The 26,043-nt window shown below is 43.2% G+C and overlaps 1 protein-coding gene across 7 annotated transcripts in view; it reads left to right on the top strand.

The window, feature by feature from the left end:
- Nucleotides 1-26,043, top strand: part of LOC310765583 (uncharacterized protein) — a 267,886-nt gene that overhangs the window by 9,907 nt on the left and 231,936 nt on the right. For all 7 annotated transcript variants that reach the window (XR_014549641.1, XR_014549642.1, XM_083620781.1 and 4 more), the window contains exon 2: nucleotides 23,464-23,585. Coding sequence is in view for 5 of the 7 variants with exons in the window: in XM_083620781.1 (XP_083476907.1) it covers nucleotides 23,464-23,585 (122 nt within the window). In the remaining 2 variants the exon portion in view is untranslated. The remainder of the gene's footprint in view (nucleotides 1-23,463; nucleotides 23,586-26,043) is intronic.

The following is a 26,043-nucleotide window of genomic DNA, read 5'->3' on the forward strand; positions in this document are numbered from 1 at the left end:
CCCCTAAATGAGGAGAAGAGCTAAGCCAGCAGCGTTTAACAGGTGCTGCAGCAATCGAGAGAAGCATTGGCTGGCTTCACAGTTTCCCGCACATTGTGATTTTTGCATAGCACACACGGTCACACATCATAATTCACAATATATTGCCAGGTATCACAATATGGACTTCAGACAGGTTTTGGATGATATATCAATATATTGCCTTGCCTCTTCTTCTTTCTTCTTTGGCAATCACTCATACCTGAGTAAGATTGTCTTCCATAAACACGGTTTTAACAATGAGTTTGTAAGTGACTGTGGAGGCCAATTCTGGACCCACATGTCCTTCCACAGTGGGGACATTGGTTTCCAGGCGGGAGTTGATCACGGTGTAGATTTGCCAAGCGTGCCTTCCTCTTAGCACGTTTCTCCCTTGCATCATGAGTTCAAGTGTCTTCAAAGCCCATGACACCTTTGGTAAAGGCTGTTCTCCAATTGGAGCGCTCACAGGCAAGTGTTTCCCAATTGTTAGTGTTTATACTACATTTTTTTAAAAAAAATTGCCTTGCAACAGTCTTTAAACCTCTTTTGTTGCTCACCAGCATTACGCTTCCCATTCCTAAATTTGGAATAGAGTAGTTGCTTTGGAAGATGATAATCAAGCATCCCCACAACATGATTAGACCAATGAAGTTGATGTTGAAGAACCATTGCTTCAACACTAGCCCTAGTAAGAGCTGTTTGATAGTGGGATTGACTCCCTTAGAAAGTGATGGGTTCTCCTTCCTTGGAGGTTTTGATGCAGAGGTTGGATTGTCATCTGTCATGGATGCTTTAGTTGAAATTGGACTAGATAACCCTCAGAGGTCCTTCCCAGCTTTGCAACTCTGAAATTCTATGACTGTTAAAAACTTACTTCAAAACCAAGTCTAATATATTATCCAACTGTCATTATGAAATACCTGCAAAGCTCAAACCTATCTATCCATAAACAAAAAATATTTGCATCCAAGTAACTCCAAATATACAAAATAAATTAAAATGAAATCTTAACATTTAGATTAAGGTTCTGTTTTGTATGGAAGGCTGCAATCCTATACATGCTTACCTGAAAGAAATCCCAACTGAACACAATGGGGATTGCATAGAGATGCATAGGATTGTGCTGTTAATCATAATTTATGAGGGGAAATGCATGTAAAAATTTGAAACGACTGATTGCTTTTTTTGCAGTCAAACCGTATTAGCAAAATGGGGGAACTTGGCCACTGAGTAAACAGTCGGAGCATTTATTGACCAGTAAAGATGTCAGTTTTTCATAAATTGGAAGATAATTAAAATAATCATTTCTAGAATGAAGGAACAGGCCTTTCTTAACATCTCACAAGTGCTGAGAAAGCAAAGCCTGTGAAGCCTTTTTGCTTTGAATTCACTTAGCTCTTACAGTAATACTGTAGTTAATGATTTCTGGAAAGTGGATCCCTGTTTGAATGAATATGTTTTTGCTCTAAACATTGAGAAATCACAGGTATGTATTGCAAGCAGTGGGTGAGCCAACTAAGTCTGCCGAAAATAGCTCTTTAGTGAGTAATGCGAAGGAAAGGAGACCCTTTCTTCCCTCCAAAGCTGGAAACGTTCATGTATATGTCTTACTCACTGACATATTTAGCATGCAAATTATAGTAGTCCCTTTTTACACTTTGCATTTCATTTGATAAATGCCATACATTATGCACTTTGTAGTAACTTCCTAAATTTAGTTCTCAAGAATAATTCTCACTGAGATTGCAACAAAGAAATGCGAATGTTTAAGTGGTGTATAAATAAATGAAAAGAATAATAAAAAATAAATAAAACAGCAAACAACAACAACAGCAACAATTTATTTATACCCCGCCCATCTGGCTGGGTTTCTCAGCTTACAGCAGAATATTAAAATACAATAATTCATCAAATATTAAAAGCTTCCCTAAACAGGGTTGCCTTCAGATGTCTTCTAAAAGTCAGATAGTTGTTTATTTCTTTGACATCTGGTGGGAGGGCGTTCCACAGGGTGGGCACCACTACTGAGAAGACCCTCTGCCAGGTTCCCTGTAACTTTGCTTCTCTCAGGGAGGGAACCGCCAGAAGACCCTCAGTGCTGGACCGCACTCCTTCAGGTATACTGGGCCGAAGCCGTTTAGGGCTTTAAAGCTCAGCACCAACACTTTGAATTGTGCTCGGAAACGTACTGGGAGCCAGTGTAGATCCTTGAGTACCAGTGTTATATGGTCTTGGCAGCCGTTCCCAGTCACCATTCTAGCTGCCCCATTCTGGATTAGTTGTAGTTTTTGGGTCAACTTCAAAGGTAGCCCCACGTAGAACAAACATTTAAATATGAAAAAAAATCCTTAGAAGTTAATTTGAGCTATATCCTATAAGTTCAGACAGTATTTAATCATAATTCTAACCTTATTTCATTCCAGCACCCCTGAGAACAGGGGTGACATAGGAGCCAACTCCTAGTAACTGAGATCCCTTTGGCCTCCCCAATAAAATATTTGAGGGGGCCTCCCCCTGCAGGTTGATGGACATTGCCATTCAAATGGTGTGTGTGCACTGCTTCTTGTGATCGGTTATGCAGGGTGGGGCTTACCAGCCCCCCATATTTTATTCAAGTTGCATACCCTCCAACATTTCTCTGATGAAAATTGGGATGTCCTATTCCATAATAATAGCAATAATAATTTTATTATTTTTACCACACCCATCTGACTGGGTTGCCCCAGCCCCTCGGGGCGGCTCCCAACATATATAAAAACACAATAAAACACTAAATATTAAAAAGCTTCCCTATACAGGGTTGCCTTCAGAAGTCTTCTAATGGTTGCATAGGTACTTATGTTCTTGGATCAGGGGCCGCATAACTCCATGCCCTCCAACATTTCTCCAATGAAAATAGGGACGTCCTAAGGAAAACTGGGACATTCTGGGATCAAATCAGAAAACTGGGATCAAATCAGAAACCGGGATGGCCTTTGTAAATCCAGAACTGTGCCTGGAAAATGGGGACACTTGGATTTCCATAGGTCTCCAGACCCTGCCTCTCCAATTCATTTGTATCGCTCACAGTGGATCACAACAATTACACACAACACAAGCCTATAGACAAAATAAAACAACATCATAAAAGCAGAAACAGGAACAGCAGATAAAACCATGGTCTGTAGTTATAGTCTCTGCAAATGGAAAAGAAAAATACATTTTTGCCATATCAGTAAAGAATTCCATAGGACACATAAACCACTGTCAACATTTCTATTGCTTCTGCATATCGTACTGAATTTTAAGTGAGTGGCCAAGGCAGCAAAAAGTTTCGATTCTTTACTCTTTGCCTCCCACCGTTAAAAAATTTGGATATTTCCCTCTCACTGTTACACACTTCATTGTTGATAATTGATTAAGAGTGGGTGAGGATATTAGTGGATATCGACTAAAACACTTACCAGTTTTTCAAAGAGAGTTGACGGAAAGGGTAGATTTTCTCGATAATCCTTTTAAAATTAAAATACAACACGGGTACATTATGGTTAAGGGACATTAAGGGTTTTACTGAAAATAGTTCAAGCTGGGCAAATCGAAGAGCAGCTGCAACTGGGAAGTTAACTTCCTTCAGAAAATGTGCATATTGCCCCCATTGCTGGAGGAAACCCGAAAGGTGGAAAGGTCATTTTTGTCCCGATAACATCACGTTTTTTCAATGATTATGGAAGTATGCCGCTGATTTAGACCAGTGTTCCCCAAATTTCTGATGGCTGGGGCTATATACACATACATACATGCCCACACTATGAAGAAGGATCAGTGAATTTTGGTTTTCTCACTCTGTCATTTTTCTAATCTTAAATTCAGTTATCGACATTTATCACAATGTGGCTTTCAAAAACGGAAAAAATCCTTATGGGATTTCCACCAGCATTTTGAAAATTCACCAGCATTTTAGTATGAATTTATCCTAATAAATACATTTTATATACAGTTTTGACTGATGTACACATTTTTGCAAGCAATTCCCCCTAATATAATGAATTTTTGTACATATTTAAAACTACATCGCAAAATTCAGCTAGGTGCGAATTTCAACAGTTAGCTGTGGTTGTGTTTGCATGTTCTTCCCCAGAAAGTGCAAATTTGATAGATTTGACTTTAAATGTGTTCTGAATCAAGTTTCTCCTCCATTTCTAACACACACACATGCATATTTGAATTATAGGCTGAATTAATTCTTAAATTCCAAAGGGTTGAAAAGAGGCAGCCTTCCTCCAGAGCAGTTCCAGGGAAGTAGCTTTGTGAGTTTGTTGTTGCAAAGAGTTGTGTGGCTCCAAAGACTACCAAATTTATTATGACATAGGGTTTTGTGGCCCAAACCCCATGAAATCTGCTGTATGTATCCAATGAAGCAGACTGAACGCCATAGAAGCTAATCCCACAATTAATTTAGTAGGGTTTTTCCATGCAGGTATCCATTGTGGGATTAATACTCCTCACTCATGCATTTTTTTATTTTTTTATTTTTAAATAGCATCAATGCACCATATCTATCAAAATTCCAGACTATCATTCCCCCCATTTATTCCATATTTACCCTTTCCAAAGGAAAAAAATAATAATCTGATTAGTTTTAAAATCCTGTTGCCAAGGACCCATTTGAGATATCTGAAAGACCCATTTATAACATTATGGTTTTTTCCCCTGGAAGCCCCCTATAGATTTAAGGTGCCACAGGAGTCTTTCTTGATTTACCCCCGGAGCAGTGATTCATGCTTAGGTTCCTGCTGTCCCTGTTATTTAGGGCCAGTTCTAGTTTTGTGGTGTCTGTCCCGATGAATCAGTCTCCCTGTTTCATCTCTATTTTTAGAGGGGTGCAAGGCCTCAAGATTTGCCTTGTACCTGTTAAAAAGAAAGTAAAGATCTGTTTCTGAGCCTCTCTGTGCTATGTCTGCTTTGTTCTGTGTTTCAGGTTCTCAGCTGCTGTGTGTAAAGACAAAACTCTGGTCCCTTTTCAGTATAATGGGGAATCTAAAAAAAATCTGTTAACTATTGAGCAAGGTGGAATGAAATATATATGCATATACAAAAGCCCTTTCTGTATAACGGCAAACAAGTAGGCTCAGGGGTTTTGTGGGGAGAAGTAAAGGGATTTTCTCCCCTCTATAGTCCATGAAGAGGGTTGGAGAGAGGGTCTGTCTCTTGTTGTTTCTTACCTTAAAATAATGATGAGGTTGCCCTGTGGTATGCACAGCCATTATGAGAATAGCTAGGTTGACCAGGTGCTCTATCTTACAGAAGACCGTTCTCTAGCTGAAGGAGTCCACTAGACTGATTGCTTGTATTTTTTGCGCTGCTTTCCATTCAAATGAACCCCAAAGCAGCTTACGAACAATAAATAACAATAACATAATAGAACATCACGAGCACAGCATAAAGCATATGATATAATTAACACGTCATCAGTAAGATAATTGCAATCTATGAAATACTATTAACAAACCAGCAACAAAGATATTAGCTAAACATCACGAAAGCGGCGTAAGTCATTTAACGATGAACAGACCAATAAGGCATTTATAATCTATAAAACAATGTTAACAAAACAGCAACTAAAAAAATAAGGCAGCACAACCAGTTCTCCCACACTGGGCACTGGGCAGAGATGCCTCCTTTTGAAGCCTGGTACGACGCGAGGGCTGGGGGTCTCGCCAAATTTTGGTTTAGCTCAGGGCGCCATAGTTCTAAAGTTCACCCCAGTATCAAAACGCTTAGGTGGACCTCAGGTTTTGCAGAAATACAAAAAAAGCACAACTGATGTATTTTAATGTTGTTTGTAGTGTTAGACTTGTTTTAGAGAGGGGATATTCCACAGTGGAGTCAAAACCTTGAGGAACATCTAAAGAACAATAGAGAAAGGCTGAGACCTTTTATTTATGGTGCACATAAACTCATGGTAGGAGGCCAGTTGTCTACCCAAGTCACCTCTGCCAAATCAGATGCATATGTGCATCTTTGGCCCAAAATATGGGCTCTATGGGTATGCCCTTAGTATAAAATCCTCCCTATTGGCCATGTTCACATTTCAGCAAAGAATGAGTCTTAGTCTTGTTGTTCAAGAACAAGCCACCCATAGGAATGAGCATGAATGAGTCACCTCATTCGATAGCAATTTGGAATGTTTACCAATTGTTGCCCGGCATAATTTGCTGCCTATAAGTATATATGGTACACATTTTACAGTGAACTGTAGGAGGCATATATGAATGCCTTAATTGAATAACTGGTGCAATTAACTGATCAATGGCTTAAGTGTATAATAAGTATATATGGTACATTTGGAGCATACCGTGACAGGCATGAATGCCTTAATTGAATAGCTAGTGCAATTAACTGATCAATGGCTTAAGTGCATATTAAGTATAGAGGTGTGTTAATCAAAGAGTCCCAGTTCCTGGATGTTCCTGTTCCTCCACTTTCCTAATTCTGTTCTTTATACACCAGTAACCATTATACACATAGTAATGCACCTATTAAATCAGCGGAGGTGGAGAGCGGAGAACAGAGAACAGAGAAGGCATTTGTTTGCTTTTAGCTAGAACATTAAAGAAGCTGAATGTTGCAGGCTGTCTTTTTCTTTCTGTAGAAGAAGGAGGCAGCTGGAGCAGGAAGCAGGCGGTAAGTTCATTTTGTGGAGTGGCAGAAGTTCTCCAGATAGTAAAGGCTTTTGTTTCTGGCAGTGTACAGTCATACCATGAAAGTCAAACTGAATCCATTCCGGAAGTTCGTTCAATTTCCAAAACACCTGGAAACCAAAGTGTGGCTTCTGATTGGCTGCAGGAAGCTCCTGTAGCCAATCGGAACCAGCAGAAGCCCTATCAGACGTTCAGCTTCCAAAAATTGTTCACAAACCGGAACAGTCACTTTCAGGTTTGTGGTGTTTGGGAGCCAAAATGTTTGAGAACTAAGCTGCTCAAAAACCAATGTGTGACTGTATTGAGATTCTGCAACAGAGCTTCATGGTGCTTACAACTTACCTTCCCAATTAACTTGGAACAGCTAAATCAAAAACTGAAATTGCAAGCCAATCTGATTGAGGATGGTGTGAAGGATGTAGAAAAGGGGAGACCAAAGGCCAATTGTGGTACAGTAAAAAATAAACAACCTACTGACCCCCTGGCACAACTGCCCTAAGGGTAGGAGGGTTAGGTGGTGAAGGAAATGAAGAAGTCCTTGAGGGAAAGGTGACAATGCCTTGTATACAACACACCAGTTCTCCAGACAATTGGCCCAGGTTGGCCATGGGATTCCACTCATACCCTCCCCTCAGGATGAAGTCTCATGAGACTTCCACCATCATCAAACATGCCCCCATCAGAGGGATGACAATGTCTTAGGGTACAGTATGTTTCAGATGGGGCCTAAACACTACCTGCCACCTGTCCAGCACAGTCATAGCCTCCAACTTTCCTCAAATGAAAATGGGGACATTTCTCACTCCTCACTCCAAGTGATACTCCTTAACTCCCCATTTTTGTACCCCACACCCACAGAGCATTTCCTATCAGCAGAAGGGTGAGTGCCCCCACCGCGCCAACAGAACACACCCACCCTACGCTGTCCTGAGAAAACCCCTTAATTCTTATTTTATTTGATGATGATGATGATGAAATAATAATAATAATAATAATAATAATAATAATAATAATAATACTTATACCCCACCCATCTGGCTGGGTTTCCCCAGCTACTCTGGGCGCCTCCCAACAAAATATTTAAAACATGATAAAACATCGAACATTAAAAGCTTCCCTAAACAGGGCTGCCTTCAGATGTCTTCTAAAAGTCACATAGTTTTTTATTTCCTTGACATCTGATGGGAGGGTGTTTCACAGGGCGGGCGCCACTACTGAGAAGGCCCTCTGCCTGGTTCCCTGCAACCTCACTTCTCGCAGTGAGGTAACCGCCAGAATGCCCTTGGAGCTGGACTTTAGTGTCCGGGTTGAATGATGGGGGTGGAGACACTCCTTCAGGTCTACTAGGCCGAGGCCGTTTATTATTCAGTAGATTTACAAAAAGAAAAGTAAATTTTCGAAAGGGGCAAGAGTAGACGTGGATGCAGAAAACATTTTTTAAAATAAAAAAAATCAACAACAACAGCAATTTATTATTCATACCCCACCCATCTGGCTGGGTTTCCCCAGCCACTCTGTGTGGCTTCCAGCAAAATATTAAAATACAATAGTCTGCTAAACATTAAAAGCTTCCATAAGCAGACTCCTTGTGCTCCACTCTGCTCCCCCTCTGCCTGCCCCTCAGAGCAAACACATCATGCGGGGCTGGGCCATGGAAGCTGCAGCCCCTTGCCCGCTCTCCAGCAGCCACCACAAGCTGCTCAAGGGTGGAGGCTGGCAGCGGCAGCCATGGAGAGGCCATAGATAGGCAAGGAGTTACTCACTTGCAGCTGTCCAGCTGCATCTACTGACGCTTTCGACAAGTGCCAGCTCATCTTCCTCCCTGAGCTCAGCACCGACGGCACTGGCAGGGGAAATAGGGACTTTCCAGGACCAAATCAGAAGCCAGGATGGCTTTCATAATTCCGGGAAAGTCCCTGGAAAACTGAGACACTTGGAGGGCATGTTAACGTCTGCTGCCTCCTCCCATTTTGCATCTTAAGACTTATACAGAACTCACGACTTCAGCTTCAGCCGGCTTCTTCTCTCTTTATCCTGTCCGCTTGCTTTTTCTTTTCTTTTCAGAGTTCTCAAAAACTCAGAAGCTTGTGCGCTATTTTGTGTCATTTTAGTTGGCCTAAAAGATGAGGTAGCAGCTGGTTTTAGTTTGGCTGAATCAGGATTAGTCAATGGGGGTGTATTCACGATGCCCTCCACCCCATGGCGTTACGGTACTAAATGCCCCTGAAACACCCCCTGCACCAGGAACTCGGAAAATGTTTAGCACGTTTTTGGTTGTCTGAAGTTTCACTATGTAGCGCTTAGTAAAGTCGTTGGGGGTGATGATCCCAGCTCCATGAAATAAAGTCAGACAGCAACTCACGCGTACACACAGCTGCACATATTGCACGAACCTGTTAAGGATTTTACCTTTTTAAGAAATGACAAAATAATTAAAGGACAACATGTCCTTCATGAGTAAAAGCAGCCAAGCTAAAGTGCTTTCAAGGCTGGAATGGCCTACTTCTCCACTGGCAAGCTGCATAAATCATAAAGTGTTAGGGGACTGATTCATACGGTAGGGGATCTGAAAGCATGCAGCCTATGTTTGTGGCTCTTTCTGTGTATTGTACTAATGCATAAAAATGAGCAGTGTTGAGCTGAAGAGAACATTTGCAGAAAAGTGTTTAGGATTTCTGAATCCATTAAACTGGATAGTTGTTGGCCATGTTGAAAATGATTCTTTCCCCTTCTTATTTTTTAAAAATGATTATACAATTTCTAATTTGTCCACTGTTGTATCTGCTTGCAGACCCTCCAAGTGACCCTGTTATCCAGGGACAGTCCTAGATTTACAGAAGTTGTCTTGGTTTCTGATCTGATCCCAGAATGTCACATTTTTCCTTAGGAGGTACCTATTTTCATCAGAGAAATGTTGGAGGGTATGGAGTTAGGCAACTCCTGAGCCAAGGAGATAAGTAACTATACAACCTTTAGAAGACATTCAAAGGCAACCCTGTACAGGGAGGTTTTTTAATGTTTTATTATGTTTTTATTTATGTTGGAAGCTACCCAGAGTGTGGGGACAGCCCAGTCAGATGGCGAAGATATGAATAATAAAGTTGTTGCTGTTGTTGAATAGGACATCCCTATTTTCATCAGAGAAATGTTGGAGGGTATCTGCTTGCCAGAACAGTGTATCTGCCCCAACAAAGATTTGAGATGGTTCACCAACTCAAGGCCTGTTTCAGAAGTTACTTCTGAAACATAGTGTGAGAGTAAAACTTGATGCCTCACCCCTACCCCAAGAGTACCCCATAGGGGCAATAGTAGTCCATTAGTGGTAGATTTATACTGGACAATCCACACATCATTCTGCTTTATTGGCTGTTCTGCAATGCTTCCCCGATGCTATAGCATTAGGTAAAGGTAAAAGGTAAAGGACCCCTGGATGGTTAAGTCCAGTCAAAGGTGACTATGGGTACGGTGGTCCTCTCGCTTTTCAGACTGAGGAAGCCTGTTTTTGTCCACAAGACAGCTTTCTGGGTCATGTGGCCAGCATGACTAAACCGCTACTAGTGCACAGAGGACCATGACGAGTGCCAGAATGCATGGAAACACCATTTACCTTCCTGTCACAGTGGTACCTATTTATCTACTTGCACTGGTATGCTTTTGAACTGCTAGGTTGGCAGGAGCTGGGACAGAGCAACAGGAGCTCACCCCATTGCGGGGATTTGAATCGCCGACCTTCTGATCAGCAAGCCCAAGAGGCTCAGTGGCTTAGACCACAGCGCCACCCGCGTCCCTGTTGTAGCATTATTGCTGTCTGAAGAGGTCCTCTTGCTCTATAGCTCAAGAAATGTGAGACAAAAATGAACCCTGGAACATTACAAGATTTCATCAGGAAGTTATGGGGTATGAGCTGACTGGAAATGAAGCAGCACGTCTGGACCGAAACTTTTGCAGGTGCAAACTATTCAAAGCTGGATTGTGTCTAACTGCCCAGATATCATCATGGGCAGAAATCAGCATAAATGCACAATAGGAAGGGCATCTGGGGCTTTTCTGCACACCCGCCTCCTGTCTCCCCCCTCCCACCTCTCCTCCTGTCGATTTCATGTCTTCACTGCAAGGGGCTCCTGGATATGCTGTAGATTTGGAAAGAAAGCTGGTCAGTTTCACTGTTGCTTTTTTGCTGCCTTTGTATGCAAATCTGCAAGCTTGTGAGAGGTCCTCCATCCAGTAGCATCTTCTCTATGTGAGTTGCATGCACACAGGATTGCAGGTCCATCTGTCGATACAGCTTTTTCTTTTTTCTTTTTTGCAAAGCAGGGGTGTTATTTGTCCAATGAAAATTAGTTCAGAAAGAAGAAGAAGAAGAAGAAGAAGAAGAAGAAGAAGAAGAAGAAGAAGAAGAAGAAGAGGAAGAATAATAATAATAATTTATACCCCACCTATCTGGCTGGGTTTCCCCTGCCAGTCTGGGCAGCTTCCAACAAAATATTAAAAATACAATAAAACATTAAAAACTTCCCTAAACAGGGCTGCCTTCAGATATCTTCAAAACATGTGAACCTAAGGATCTGAGATACTTCTTCACACCAGTGGGAGTAAATATCCTCCCCATAAATAAAAACTAGCAGATTACTTCAGCATTCACACACACACACACACACACACAGTACACCCGGGGGGGGGGGAATCTATATGTTTATAAATGAACCTATTTACATGTCTTTGAGTCAACTTCTGTTTCTATGGGTTGTCTTTCTTGGACAGCAGTTGAATCTCTATGGTGCTAACCAGAGCTTTTTTTTCCTAGAAAAATAGGTACCAGTACTCACCATGAAGTTATTACATTAAGTGCCACACTTTTTAACAACAAAAGAAAGAGGTGCTGGGACTGCATGCCCTTGAGTAATGTAAAGGGACCCCTGACCATTAGGTCCAGTCGTGACCGACTCTGGGGTTGTGGCGCTCATCTCGCTTTATTGGCCAAGGGAGCCAGTGTAGAGCTTCCGGGTCATGTGGCCAGCATGACTAAGCCACTTCTGGCGAACCAGAGCAGCGCACGGAAACACCGTTTACCTTCCTGCTGGAGCGGTACCTATTTATCTACTTGCACTTTGACATGCTTTCAAACTGCTAGGTTGGCAGGAGCAGGGACTGAACAACGGGAGCTCACCCCGTCACGGGGATTCAAACTGCCAGCGTTCTGATTGGCAAGTCCTAGGCTCTGTGGTTTAACCCACAGTGCCACCCGCATCCCTGCCCTTGAGTACCCCCCCCCCAAGAAAAGCACTGGTGCTGACTGAGTCACTAAGATTTACCTGTTACTGTCCCATTGGCTTTCAGGACTTATTCCCTCGGACAAGGCATTTTTTCTCCCTTTGGGAAGAGGGCGTGCTATCAAACACTAACGAAATCCTTGTAGGCTTTTAAAATCATCCACAGGAACACTCAAAAATCCCGTTTTATTTTTGAGGAAATCAGGAGGGAGCAAGCAGTGACCCTCATATACCGTAGCTGAGCTGCTTCATTCATGTGCAGGGCAAAATGGGTTTATAATCACTGCCTTTCCCATTTTCTTGAATTGGGCGGGGTGTGTGTGTGTGGAATCCGAAACATTCTATAAAATAAAGATCCAAGATCCAGTAAATTATGTAAAAGAAACATCCAAAATCCATAACATTATATTAAAATAAAAATCCAAAATCCAGAACACCACATAAAATAAAGATCTTGGGCAGTGGTTCAGTACAAGATATTACTTCTCCCTCTTTGCAAGTTGTGTGCACATGCCTATTGTCACAGCAATTTCAGTGTTTCTGATCCTTTTGCAGGAGTGCCTTGGCACCTCCTGGTACCTTCTTTGCATCGATGTGATTAAATAGTGGAGTGTGCAGAGTACACACATACTATGTTGGTGAAAGTCGAGTTGCGGGCGGGGGGGAGGGAGGGAGAGGGAAACTTGGCTTCTTTGTCAAGAGTTCACTGAAAACATCTGTTCAATCACGGAGAGGCCAAAAAGGCAAGAACAATTTGAGAAAGGGGGAAATAAAGCAGTACAGAAGTTAACACAATGCCAGCATACTGTTAATCCTTCAGGCACTAGGAAGATGAAGAAATTGCTGGAGTTTGGGCAGCTCCATTACCAGAGATACCGTGCCGTTAAATATAGGGCCGAGCCGACTGAGGAAAAAGGGGCTTGTCATTTATCCTTTTGTATAGCCTGAACCAACACTTGCCTCCTCCAATTCCTACTGCAAGACAGAAATTGGGGCTTTGGCCATACCCACTGGAAGGTGAAAGGACAACAGTTATCTTTTCCCACTGGCCATACTGGGCCATATTCAAAGTTTTGGTACTGACGTCTAATGCACTATGCAGCTCGGGACCTGAATATTTCAGAAGCCTCTTTAATCCCTTATATACCCATTAGATAGGGACTGGAGAGAAATTTGATTCCGTTTACATTTAAAGTTGAATCTACCTAATTTGCTCTGTCCCAAACTATATGGGAACTGAAACACGGCCACAAAATTGGCACTTACCCTGAATTTGCAGTGCAGATCTCCAGCCAAGTAATGTGTACAAAAATGCATATGGTGGGGTACATTTTGCATAAAAATGCCATGTATTAGTGGAAACAGAATGAAAAAAATGCATTATATTAAGAGAAATTGTTTTGCAAAAAGTGTTTGTGGAGGGCAAAATTGCACACAAGAATTCATCTATAAGAGAAAATTGCACTACGATGCTGATGAATTTTCATGATGATGATTACCCTTATTATTTTTAAATCACTAACCAAAGTGGAGAATTGAAAAAATGGGGGGGGGGGGAATGAGAGAAACAGTAATTGATGGGTAAGCCCACCCCTACCAGAAGGTCAATGTGTTCTACAGGACAGTTTCTCCTTGAAGCTGCTACAATACCGGAAGCCTGCTGTGCAGTAACTTGGAGCATGGCTTTCTGTGTGGAACAGCATCCCTGCTGAGGTGTGACAGGCGCCTGACGAATTGTACTTTCTGAAAACAATTGGAGGCATTTTGGGTTTGACAACCTTTCCCAGCTCTGTGGAATGGTATCTTTTCCTTAGGTGTTTGTTCTGTGATGATGATGATGGTATTCCTGTATCTCAGTGCTTCACCTGGGTCACATGACAGAGCTGGGCCAGTAGAGAGACGGCTCTGGCCTTGGCCTTCTTAAGATCAGGCAGGCTGACTTGCCACCGTACTTGGAACCCAGACCGTTAAGTAGTGGATAAATGCCTGGAAATATAAAGCATGACTGATCTGCGAAGCCCATTGCTGTGACATGTTGAGAGCCCCGTTAAGACAAAGGGATTCTTAAAGGATTGGGGAAATGTTGAGTGGATTGGCACGCCAAAGGTTATAGCCAAGATGCTTAGGGAAACATGCCTGGAGTTTCCTTAAACTTCTGGAATGCCAGAGTTGGCTAGCAAAAAATGAAACGGGATAGATCGCTCAGTATTTGTCCTGCGGCTTTTTGAATGTCTCTTCAGGAAACATTTGGTGCTGGCAACATGCAGGTCTTCAAAACAGGGTAGTATGAAAAATTTGGACAACAGTCGGAAGATGCTGTTCCTGGCGACCTTGAAATTATTAGCTGTGAGAGTAGAGGATGGTTTTACTTGTTTTAATTGCTTTTAGAGGTTTTCCGTTGTTTTGAATATGGTTTTATTTTACTATTGATTGTATTGTTTTATCACTGATGCGTTTGCCACCCTGGGCTCCTTTGGGTGGAATAGTAATAATAGTAGTATTATAGTAGGAATAGTAGGAATAATTATTATTAGAATAGTAGTAATAATACTCCCATCCACATTGGTGGTATTATCGTATGTGTGTGGTTTCGGTAAGGACAATGAACTACACTATCATGCCAACTGAGGAATGACTTTTGTAGGAATTTTAAACTGGTAAAGAAGAAAGTGCCCATCACTCCAAGATCTGATTCCTCTATTTTTAGACTTAACCTCATCTTTGTGATTGTCGTTCCGAGAAGACCCAAACTTGAACCTGGCCTTTCCCTTCATCATAAATTTCCTTACATTTAGGGAAGATTTATGTTCTGGCTTGGCAGCATAGGCTCTCAACCAATCTTTTTGGACATTTTTATTTTTTTAAACCTAACCAAAAGGAAGCACAGCTAATTATTGGGGGGAGGGATTGCTTCCAGCATCACCATAGCGTAAGTGGATAAAACGGATATAAGGATGATACAGGGTTAAGCCTAATGTGTGGTCTCTTTCTGCACTGCCTAGAGGGGGTGGGTTTGGGTGGGGGCATTTTGCTGTGGACCAAGTGCTTCCTTGGGACTCAGGTTTGGAAGACAATATTGGGGAGATCATGTTCTTTGCCAAGGCTACTGGTAACACGGTGTCTCTCAGGGATCAGTTTTGCCCCTCCCTTCCTATGGCTTAACATCTACTTAAAGGCACTGGAAGAGAGATTGTTCAGGGATTTCGCGTGTGTTGTTATCAATATGCTGGTGATCCACAGCTCTGTTTGTCCTTTTCATCTTACACAATGGAAGCAGTCTGTGTCTTGGATAACTCATATGCATTAGTAAAGCAGGGTTAAGATTCTTCCATAAATACAGTGGTACCTCGGGTTAAGTACTTAGTTCGTTCCGGAGGTCCGTACTTAACCTAAAACTGTTCTTAACCTGAAGCACCACTTTAGCTAATGGGGCCTCCTGCTGCCGCTGGACCGCCGGAGCACGATTTCTGTTCTCATCCTGAAGCAAAGTTCTTAACCTGAAGCACTATTTCTGGGTTAGCGGAGTCTGTAACCTGAAGCGTATGTAACCCGAGGTACCACTGTAAATGAATTGCATTTTTATTTCCACCCTTTCTCCAGGGAGCAGAGGTCAGTATATATGTTTCTCTTCCCCTCCCCCCCACCATTTTATCTTCACAGCAATCCTGTGAAGGCTGTGACTGGCCCAGTTCACTCAGTAAATACAAGATATGAATGGGGATTTAAGCCCAGATCTCCTCAATCCAAGTCGAACACTCTCACCACTACACCACAATGCCTTGGCCATTGCAAGCAGCAAGAATACAGTTGCCTCCCGCAGGATAAGATGAGTTTGTAGTGAAGATTGCTGGCTTTCTTTCAGCCAGGTTTGCATGATAGCAACTCTTTGCAAGCATAACTGAATAAAATGGAATGAAATATGAATGGAATGCCAGCCCTAACTTTTATTTATTTGTGTTTCTTTGGCTTTGTCAGTCCTTGCCATATATCCTCAGATTGTTCTGTGAAGGCTTCAGCCACAAGAGTCTCATTATAGTTAGTCAGTCAGGTCCTTGTCTGGTGTAAATTGGTGGTGCACCATTGAAATTCAGGCAGTGTGTCCAATCGAAACCCGATAAGAATCCTACCGGGAAAATGAGGTTGTTATAAAGCTTGTATAGCACTTTAGAAGCCATGCATAATAGTGTTGCGGAGTAGTTTATAATCTGGAATGTTTGGGAAATGCACCTCTTCTGAGGAGCTTTCGGTCTCCAACTGGTACATGATAACTTATAATCATCACTGACTCATCATCAGAGTGATGTTGCTGAACAAGGCATAGCGGTGCAATCAGTGCTGGGTCAGCATCTCAGTGATTCTGGTCACATGCCAGGAAATGATTTCAGATTATTCCTTACTCCATAGTAAGCACACTAAGGATTGCAGCCTTAGCCTTTGTTTGGACCAGGGCTCTCACCATCACTATCTAAGGGCCCTGCACTCCTGCTTTACAGAGCAATCAAAACTCTCAATCTGGAGAGGGTTTGGTGGGAGGCCTCCACTACTGTGGAGATCCCTGGCGGGCCCACCAAAAGTGTGGGGATCAGAAGCCAGCAGTAGCCGGAAGATCATTCCCCCCACCACCAAAAAAATGAGTCACTTCTTGGCTGGGGAGTGGAGTCCATTAGTTCCCAATCGATTAGATCCCAAGCCGTCCCAGAGCATCAGAACATAAGGAGAGCCTGCTGGATCACGCCAATGGTCCTTCTTGTCCAACATCCTGTTCCCACAGTGGCCAAACAAGATGCCTGTGGGAAACCCACAAGCAGGATTTGAGTACAAAGAGTACTCTCCCCACCTGTGGTTTCCAATACAGTGGTACCTCGAGTTAAAAACTTAATTCGTTCCGGAGGTCCGTTCTTAACCTGAAACTGTTCTTAACCTGAAGCACCACTTTAGCTAAGGGGGCCTCCCACTGCCGCCGCGTGATTTCTGTTCTCATCCTGAAGCAAAGTTCTTAACCTGAGGTACTATTTCTGGGTTAGCGGAGTCTGTAACCTGAAGAGTCTGTAACCTGAAGCGTCTGTAACCCAAGGTACCACTGTATTTAGAAGCACTGCTTCCTCTCACTGTGGAGCTACCAGTTCAGATTTCTCTGGCGCAACATTGAAGAGCTTTCAAGCAGATGTGGCTCCATTAGCTAGTGTGCTGGTCTGTGCACATTTTCGTTCTCCCCTCCTGCTTCTAGGCCCCACTTGTGCAGCCCATATGTGTGTGGTCTGGGGTGGCCAATCAATCTTTATTGTGGTCAAAGACCAGACGACAGAAATAACATCAGCAACATGTACTGCATCAGCACCAAGAGGTGAACGTAGTAGACAAAATTAACAGTTCCCTATATACTTATTTACATTTTTAAAAAACACTCCAGATAAAATCTATCATCCAGAGTTTGAAATCAGTATGCATTCACCGACCATCGCTATCACCACAGCCAGTCTTGTTCTCGTTGCCACAAAACAGAATTTCGCGACAGGCCTGGTGATATTCAGATCTTTGTCAGCAAGAAGGTATTCAACATAAGTTTTCTCTGAGTGGCCAGGTAGTTCCTTTAATAATGGTTGAATTAGCTCCCGCCGGGTATTATGATATAAAAGGTAAAGGTAAAAGACCCCTGACAGTTAAGTCCAGTCGCAGATGACTCTGGAGTTGCGGCGCTCATCTCGCTTTACAGTGCAAGGGAGCCGGCGTTTGTCTGCTCCGCAGACAATGTTTCCGAGTCATGTGGCCAGCATGACTAAGCCGCTTCTGGTGAAACCAGAGCAGTGCACAGAAACGCTGTTTACCTTCCCGCCACAGTGGTACCTATTTATCTACTTGCACTGGCATGCTTTCGAACTGCTAGGTTGGCAGGAGCTGGGACAGAGCAACAAGAACTCACTCCGTTGGAGGGATTCGAACTGCCGACCTTCTGATCGGCAAGCCCAAAAGGCTCAGTGGTTTAGACCACAGCGCCACCTGCGTCGTGATATAGTGGGCAATATATATGCCCAATGGATTCAATCTCATCAGAATTAGATGGACATCATCTCTGTTCTACTGCGATATCATGGTATCTGCCCTCTAATAGTGGATTTGGGATGGTAAGGTTGCTATGGGGTGGTATTTGTTTAAAAAACATACTTCTGAATGCCTCAGTGTGTGTCCTTCATGCTTTTGGGTTGGGCCATTTTGGCTACATAGCCATCAGCACTCAACAACCTGTGTTTGTTATTAAAAAGAAGTTACGAGGTTTATGTTATATAGTGGAAGATATGTGCAAAGAACTATCCAGTATTTCATGTTCATCTTCCCCAGTAGGTCATTCTTTCCGTTTCTTGCCCATAGAATTCAGGTTATTAAAGAGAGTAATTTGTCTTGCCAGCCCCATGGCCACGCAAGAACTTGATTTCATGTTTTCTTTTATGCAAAGCCCATCCTATCCTGACTGCACCACATTTTGCCCTATGGACTAATTAAAACACCCATGTTGTTAATAAGTTCTGGCTGATTTTTTCATTTAACGTTGCAGCCTTCTCCTGCCTTGTAAATTTCAGTTGGAACGCTTGATGCCAAGTTAGAGGACATCAGTAATGTGATGTAATTTGGATTTCCCTGCGTCCAGTCCCAACAGGATACATGCACATAAGTACTGGTTATTAAGGACAAGACTAAGTCAATAAATCCAAGGGAGTCTTCTTTAAATAGTTAAATTGCTATAATTTATGCAGTGCCAAAGCCCAGACTTTCTTCTGGTTCTCTTAGAACTACTTTATTAATCTTAATTTATCCCCCACTTTATTAACCCTAATTTCAAACTGCATCTTAATAGAAGTAGTCAGTTGACCTAGAAACTATTAATGATGAAGCAGAACCTCTGAGAAATGTGTACAAGACAATCAGCCCGGAACTACTAATCAGTGCTGCTGACCTCATGTTCAACACTGAAACCTAAAATGGGTATTTGGATGTGTTTCTTCTCAACTGGCCAGTCTGATGTTTATTTGGCGGGGGGAGGGGAGGAGAAGCTTGTTTAATTTGAGGCCGCTTGATGGGGTACAGCAAGGCAGCAGAAGGACTGAGTGTTGTGTGTGCCGCTCTCGGTAGTGCAAAATGTAGCAAGAGTTTTGAGAGGCTTTTTGGAAGGTTGGGCCCATGGCAGAGGGGTGTGAAGGCATACTAATATTTCAGAGGAATGAATATATACTCCAGTTTGCTGTGCCAAGTTTCCCGTTACTAGTGAACTCTTTGGGGAGGGTTTATGAATGTCCATTTTGGGCATGCTGAATTTATGCAGAGGGTTCTTATTACGCTGCCTCATCTAAAACAATTTGGCTACTTTAGCTCCCCCACCCCCCAGAACTGGCCAGCCTGCTCTGCTTTCCCAGCCATATCACAGAGCAATTACAACCAAGGTGATTAGCTGGTTGTAATCTCAGACCCTCCAAGTGTCCCTATTTTCCAGGGATGTTCCTGATTTAGAGAAGCCGTCCCAGTTTCTGATTTGATCCCAGAATGTCCCACTTTTCCTTAAGATGTCCCTATTTTCATTGGAGAAATGTTGGATGGTATGGAGTTCTCTGACCCCCCCCCCCGAGCCGTCTGATGGCAATCCTGTATAAGGAAATATTTTCAATGTTTAATGTTTTATTATGTTTTCATATATGTTGGAAGCTGCCCAGAGTAAGATGAGTGGAGTATAAATAGTAAAATTATTATTATGGAATAGGGCAGTCCCTCTTTTCATTGGATAAATGTTGGCATGTAAGCAATCTCTCCTTCCTACCCATGGTGGGTATGTCACACTTTAAAGACACCAATGGCCTAATCCTATCCATTTTTGATCAGAAGCTAGTCCAGACAGTTTTTAAAATAGGATTTACTTCCAAGGAAATGTGCTTAGGGTTGCAACCCTCGAAGTGAGACAGAACAAAGGAAAAAACGGGGAAGTGTGTCACATATTTAATTCTCAAAAGTTGCGTGTGTGTTTTAGGGAACCCAGCAGATTCTAAGCGCAGGTGAAAACTACTGTATCCCGAGGCAGTTTTAATTTACATAGCCAACCCTTACTCAGCAGAGTACCATAAGTAGTGGAGATATTGAAGCCATAGATGGGTCACATTTCCTGAACAATTTGTCATACATAGTGTGGGCCCTAACAAGCTTTCCCTATCAGACACCTGGCGTCATTACTCTTATTTCCACTGCATTCGGTGCTACAAAAAAAGAAACATGCATTAGGCTCGCAAGTGAAGTGGTGAACACAGTGCACAGCCCTCTTGTTTTCTTGATGCAGATACAGGAACCGTTTTGTTCTTTCTTCGTCTTCTGTCATGGCATCAACACCATATTGTGTGCTTCCCCTCCCCCCTCCAATAAGCATCAACGTGCTAGACCAGACCAAAATCCAGCTGGCCTGCCATCCTGCTTCCAGCAGCGGTCAGCCACATGCCTCTGGGAGGTTCACAAGAAGGGCATGAGCCTCTCCTGGTTGTTTGGATCCAGCACCTGCTATTCAGGGGTATCTGTATCTTGGCTTTCCGTGAAACTATTGGGGCTAATAGATATGGAAATCTGTGCAAACTCCACCCCCCCACACAAAGATAAAGATCTGTTGAACTGACTGCAGAGTCCTCTGCGGTTGGTTTCCTCTTCTAGAGAGGGTGGGCAAGCATGGGTGCCAACTTGAATAAAATACAGACCCTCCAAGTGTCCTTATTTTCCAGGAACAGTCCCAGATTTACAGACACCGTCCCAGTGTCTGATTTGTTCCTGGAATGCCCCACTTTTCCTTAGGACGTCCCTATTTTTACCAGAGAAATGTTGGAGGGTGTGGTAGGGTGTCCCTATTTTCATCAGAGAAATGTTGGAGAGTATGACCCCAGAGCCATCTGCAGGCAGTTTTGTAGAGGGAAGTCAGATGGGTGGGCTTTAAATACTAAAATTATTATTATGGAATAGGACATCCCTATTTTCATCGGAGAAATATTGGAGGTTATGTAAAATATTGAAGGGGGAGGTAAGGCCCGCCCCATATAATCAATCATAAGTTGTGGCACACACACACACACACCATTTGAATGGCCATGGCCATGAACTTCGGCTGGCCCAGCCCCCTCAAATGTTTCATTGGGGGTGCTGAAGGGACCTTGGCCCTAGGAGTTGGCTCCCATGTGGAGCTTTCATGAAGGTTAAAGGATCGTGCTATATATTTTCTCTTGGGCCCATTACCACCCCACCTCCATATTTCTTGCTGCTACCCCTCTGAATTGTACTGGCGGAGGGCAATCATTCTCAGAAGCCAATTTCCTACTCCTGGCCCTCCAATCTGCATTGATAACCCCCATCAGAGCATGAAGGCTGGGCTCAGATACTACTGCTAGATTCCCTTCCAGCCTCTAGCTCTCTTCAAGGTCTGAAAGCACAGGTAAGTGACAGCGAATTAACAGTTTGTTCACAGCTTAAAATGGAATTTTGATTTATTGAAAATGCCATATGGGCTATCAAAGGTTGCACCGTTGCCCGAGAGGCTGCCTCCCACTTTTTAACTTTCCATCCTTCTCCACTCATTTTCCCGCATCTTAGTGTATTTTTGTAGGTTGATTTTGACCAACAAGAGTGGCTTTTTAAGGCACACCTTCCCCTAATACATGCATCTATTTTTTTTGGTATATATATTTTTGGTTGTATCACCGAATTCAGAGAAGTGCAAATTTGGAAGAGTTAGCTGTCTTCCAAGCTCACATTTTATTTCAGGAAATGAGGTAGGTCCGTATTAAAATGCAAACCAAATTTCTCCCCCCTACACCTAGTCGTAGGCTGAGAAGGGATGAAGCAGAGTGAGGCAGGTTAGAGGCATTACTGAATGCTGAAATCATCGGTTGTGTCATGTTTATTATTTTTGTAAAATCACATAATTATTGAGGGGGGGCATGGATTTACCCCCAAATCTTGGTCAAGCCCACACCAGAGCTGTAAACCACATGCTGTGCATGCCATAGGAGCCATCTCCTAGGGGCTGAGGGCTCTTTGCCCCCCAATAAAATATTTGAGGGGCCCCCAAAGTCAATGGGCATTGCCATTCAAATGGTGTGTGTGCATGGTGGCATGGAATTGATTATGCAAGGCAAGGCTTACCTCCCCCCTCCCAAAATTTTATTCAAGTTGGTAAGGTAAAGGTAAAGGACCCCTGGACAGTTAAGTCCAGTCAAAGGTGACTATGGGGCTGCGGCGCTCATCTCGCTTTCAGGCCAAGGGAGCAGGCGTTTGTCCACAGACAGCTTTCTGGGTCATGTGGCCAGCAGCACTAAACCGCTTCAAGTGCAACGGGACACTGTGACGGAAGCCAGAGTACACAGAAACACCGTTTACCTTCCTGCCACAGCGGTACCCATTTATCTACTTGGTTGCTTGCTTTCGAACTGCTAGGTTGGCAGAAGCTGGGACAGAGCAACGGGAGTTCACCCCGTCGCGGGGATTCGAACCACAGACCTTCCGATCAGCAAGCCCAAGAGGCTCAGTGGTTTAGACCACAGCATCACCCGCATGCACACAGAAGTCACCAGGGTTCAATCCCTGCCCATCTAAGACATGTGCAAAATTCCTCTTTGGCCGTTTTCACACCAAGCACTTAAAACAGTATAAAGACCACTTTAAACACTCATGGCTTCCCTCAGAGAATTCTGTGAGCTGTTGTTTGTTAAGAGGCCCCTACTTGCCACACAGAGCTATAATTCCCCATGAAGAGGCATTGACTGTTGACCCACTCCAGGGATTGTTTAAAGTGGTATCGTAGTGTTTAAAATGTATAATGTTGATGTGGTCTTTGAAATCCTGGAGGGCTGCTGCCTGTCAATCAGATGGGCCCAAGTTCTGGGCCCGGTGCACATACTATTACCCCACAATGCCTTTCTTCCTTAGGGCAACAACTATTGCATCCAGGGCAAGAGCTTGGAATTTCTGCCTGAGGGCTCCCAAGTCCTTTATGCAAACCCAGATGAAAACTCCCAGTGGAATAAAGAAATGCATTAGGATGGAGTGATTTAATGAATGGATAGTAAAAGCCAAATACTATCATTTGTAGTTGTACACTTGAAGGGGGTTTGGCTGATACTGTGTTTCACTCTCCCCCCCCCCCTTTACAGTTTTTTTTTTAAAAAAACCAACAAAATCAGAAAGATGCACAATGCACATTTTTATAAGGGCTTCTCAAAGGACGTAAATATATGGTTGCTGACATTTTGCCTCTAAGGACCCTTTTGAACACATTATCTCCAGAGCGTTGCTCCAATCTGACTGTTTAAAATAGAATAAGTTGGGAAAACTCCCTTCAATGTGTTTTCAATTGCAGATCGTGGCACTTTCATCCAACAATTTTGAGGAGATAACTTTTAATTACAATAATAAGAACCACATGGGCAGTTGATTGATGCAAACCTGATGTGTTCTCTTACTTTATTAATCTTTTTAATTAGAGTCAAAAGAATGTTTTATCTGTCGGGAAGGAGACGAGATGGGCCGTGACGCTCTGCTGCACTTCTGTGACTGCAAAAACTTGATTGCTCACCAGAAATGTCTTTTAACTTGGATACAAAAGGTAAGGGAACTGATGCAGAATATGTCCTTCCAGTTCAGCATCTTTGGTCTCTCACTCTTCCTGCGACAGTGTACGTCAGCATCTTACTGTGTGGGGATAACAGTGCGGCAGGCCTTCCTTGTCTTCATTTGCAAAAGGGCTCTTGCCTGCGATTTTTCAGAAGTTCTCTGAATATATTATTCTAGAAATACCTTTGGGAAGAACCATTGGAGAGGACTCCATCCCCCAGCCCCGCTGGAGAATATTCAACGATAACCCTTCCCACCAAATAAGGTGATTTTGATTTATTTATTTTTAACTAGCCCTAGTTGTAGCATGAGAGGGACACGGTTGGCGCTGTGGGTTAAACCACAGAGCCTAGGACTTGCCGATCAGAAGGTCAGTGGTTCAAATCCCCGTGATGGGGTGAGCTCCCGTTGCTCTGTCCCTGCTCCTGCCAACCTAGCAGTTCGAAAGCACGTCAAAGTGCAAGTAGATAAATAGGTACCGCTCCAGCGGGAAGGTAAACGGCGTTTCCGTGCGCTGCTCTGGTTCGGCAGAAGCGGCTTGGTCATGCTGGCCACATGACCCAGAAGCTGTCTGCGGACAAATGCCATCTCCCTTGGCCAATAAAGCGAGATGAGCGCCGCAACCCCCTTTACCTTTACCTTAGTTGTCCCTTTACCTTTACCTTGTGTAGCACACAAGCATGGGTTTATAATCTTGGTTCCAGGATATGGCCTGAAGGTTTGTGAGGCTTGCTGAAGCCAGGTGGGTCTGATCACAGTCTGGATGGATGACTGCTGTGGAACCATGTGTAGGCTGCCACCATGGGTTCCATGATGGGAGAAAATAAGTAAATACAAGTGCTTAGCCTTATACTTAAGTTGATATTTTTCTGGATAACACAGTTGGTTAAAGCAGGGTGCTGATAATCTTACTTGGCTACGAGTGATCACCAAAGGAGGAGGAGGAGGAGGAGGAGGAGAAGAAGAAGAAGAAGAAGAAGAAGAAGAAGAAGAAGAAGAAGACGACAGCCTAGATGTGTAGCAGTTGAGTTTCCACTGAGTTGAGTTTCATTGGTCATTAGGAAAGAAAATGTATGTAGCACCTAATCACAGGCATGGCTGCATGATGCGGAGTCTGAATTCAGATGCTATCTAGCATCCAAATGCAAAGTATTCAAACACAGAAGAAAATATAATGTTGTGTAGCTTATTTGTTTGTTTGCTTACATTTATGAATTGCTTCCTATGAAACCTCTCCAAACAATTTTACAATAAGAAACCCCAGCAAATTCTCCTACAGACATTCAGGTTCCAGACCATTCCTACTGGGGGGGGGGGGGACTTGCCACATCACCACATCACAAGACAACTCTTTCTCATTGTGCTTGGCAATCATTGGTACCATTAGCAGTTAGCCAAAAATGAGTATCATCAGGATGTGGGGTTGTTGGGTACAATGGATGAGCTTCCTATCGCTCCCTGGGCTAGTATCCCTGCAAATGCAATATTTTGTTAGGAAAGTCTCAAGATCAAGCTATAAATAAGTGAGATGTTGACTTGGAAGAGGTTTTTAGAACTCCCTCCCCTAATTTGAAACACATGTGGCAAATATTCTGTATCAGCACTACTTAATATGTTCACAGACCCAGGACTTCTTCTCCTTTTTTTTTCATGGAATTGATTTCCCCAGTTCCCCAAAGAGTTCACAAACCTAACGTTATAATTTAGGCTCTATTATTTGGAGTGGTTTCCCTTTTGTGCCAGAACAGGAAGCCGGTCTGGTGGTCAAATTGCTAAATGCAACGTGATAGTCCCCATCTTTTGTTAGAATTGACCGCGGTCATTTGTTACGATTTTGTGTGATGCCGGCATTGCAGCAGGCAGAGGGCTGTGATTCTGAGCATGTTTCGTAAGCGAAACAAAATCAAGAAATAACTTCTGGTCAAATGTGCTTCAAAGTGTCTAACTTGCTTGCATTCTCGGTGAGCTTTGTAATGGGGCATAGCTCAGGAGCAGAGCACAGGAACGAAATCCCTGCACACACCAGAATAGTGAGATGGGGCACAAGAGGACTGGGGAAACTTATTTATTTAATTTACTTACAATAGTATCCACATCGTTAATGTGCATGGGGGCTTTAGTTACTACAGTTCTGGGGACACCTGACATAGATAGGATGAGCCTAACCCAGCACTCAGTTGGCAAAAGTCATATCCTAAACAACTTAGCACCAGGCTGCTGAAAGGAAGACCTTGCCTCCATACATCTCTGCTAGGCAACTGCCTAACTCAGATGGAGCACTGCTTAGACTACTGCACACACCCCAGAGGTGTGCTTCGTATGTCCTAGAAATTGAGCTTTTAGTGTTGCAGCTCCAGCCCTCTGGAATTAGTTGTTTGTTTCTTATTTTTACTAGTCTTATTCTTATTTATTAGTTGCGTTTTTGCACTCGGGTGTCCCAGAGTGACTGA

The sequence above is a fragment of the Podarcis filfolensis genome (genome assembly GCF_964270895.1).
Source record: "Podarcis filfolensis genome assembly, chromosome: 6".
In the NCBI taxonomy this organism is placed as follows: Eukaryota; Metazoa; Chordata; class Lepidosauria; order Squamata; family Lacertidae; genus Podarcis; species Podarcis filfolensis.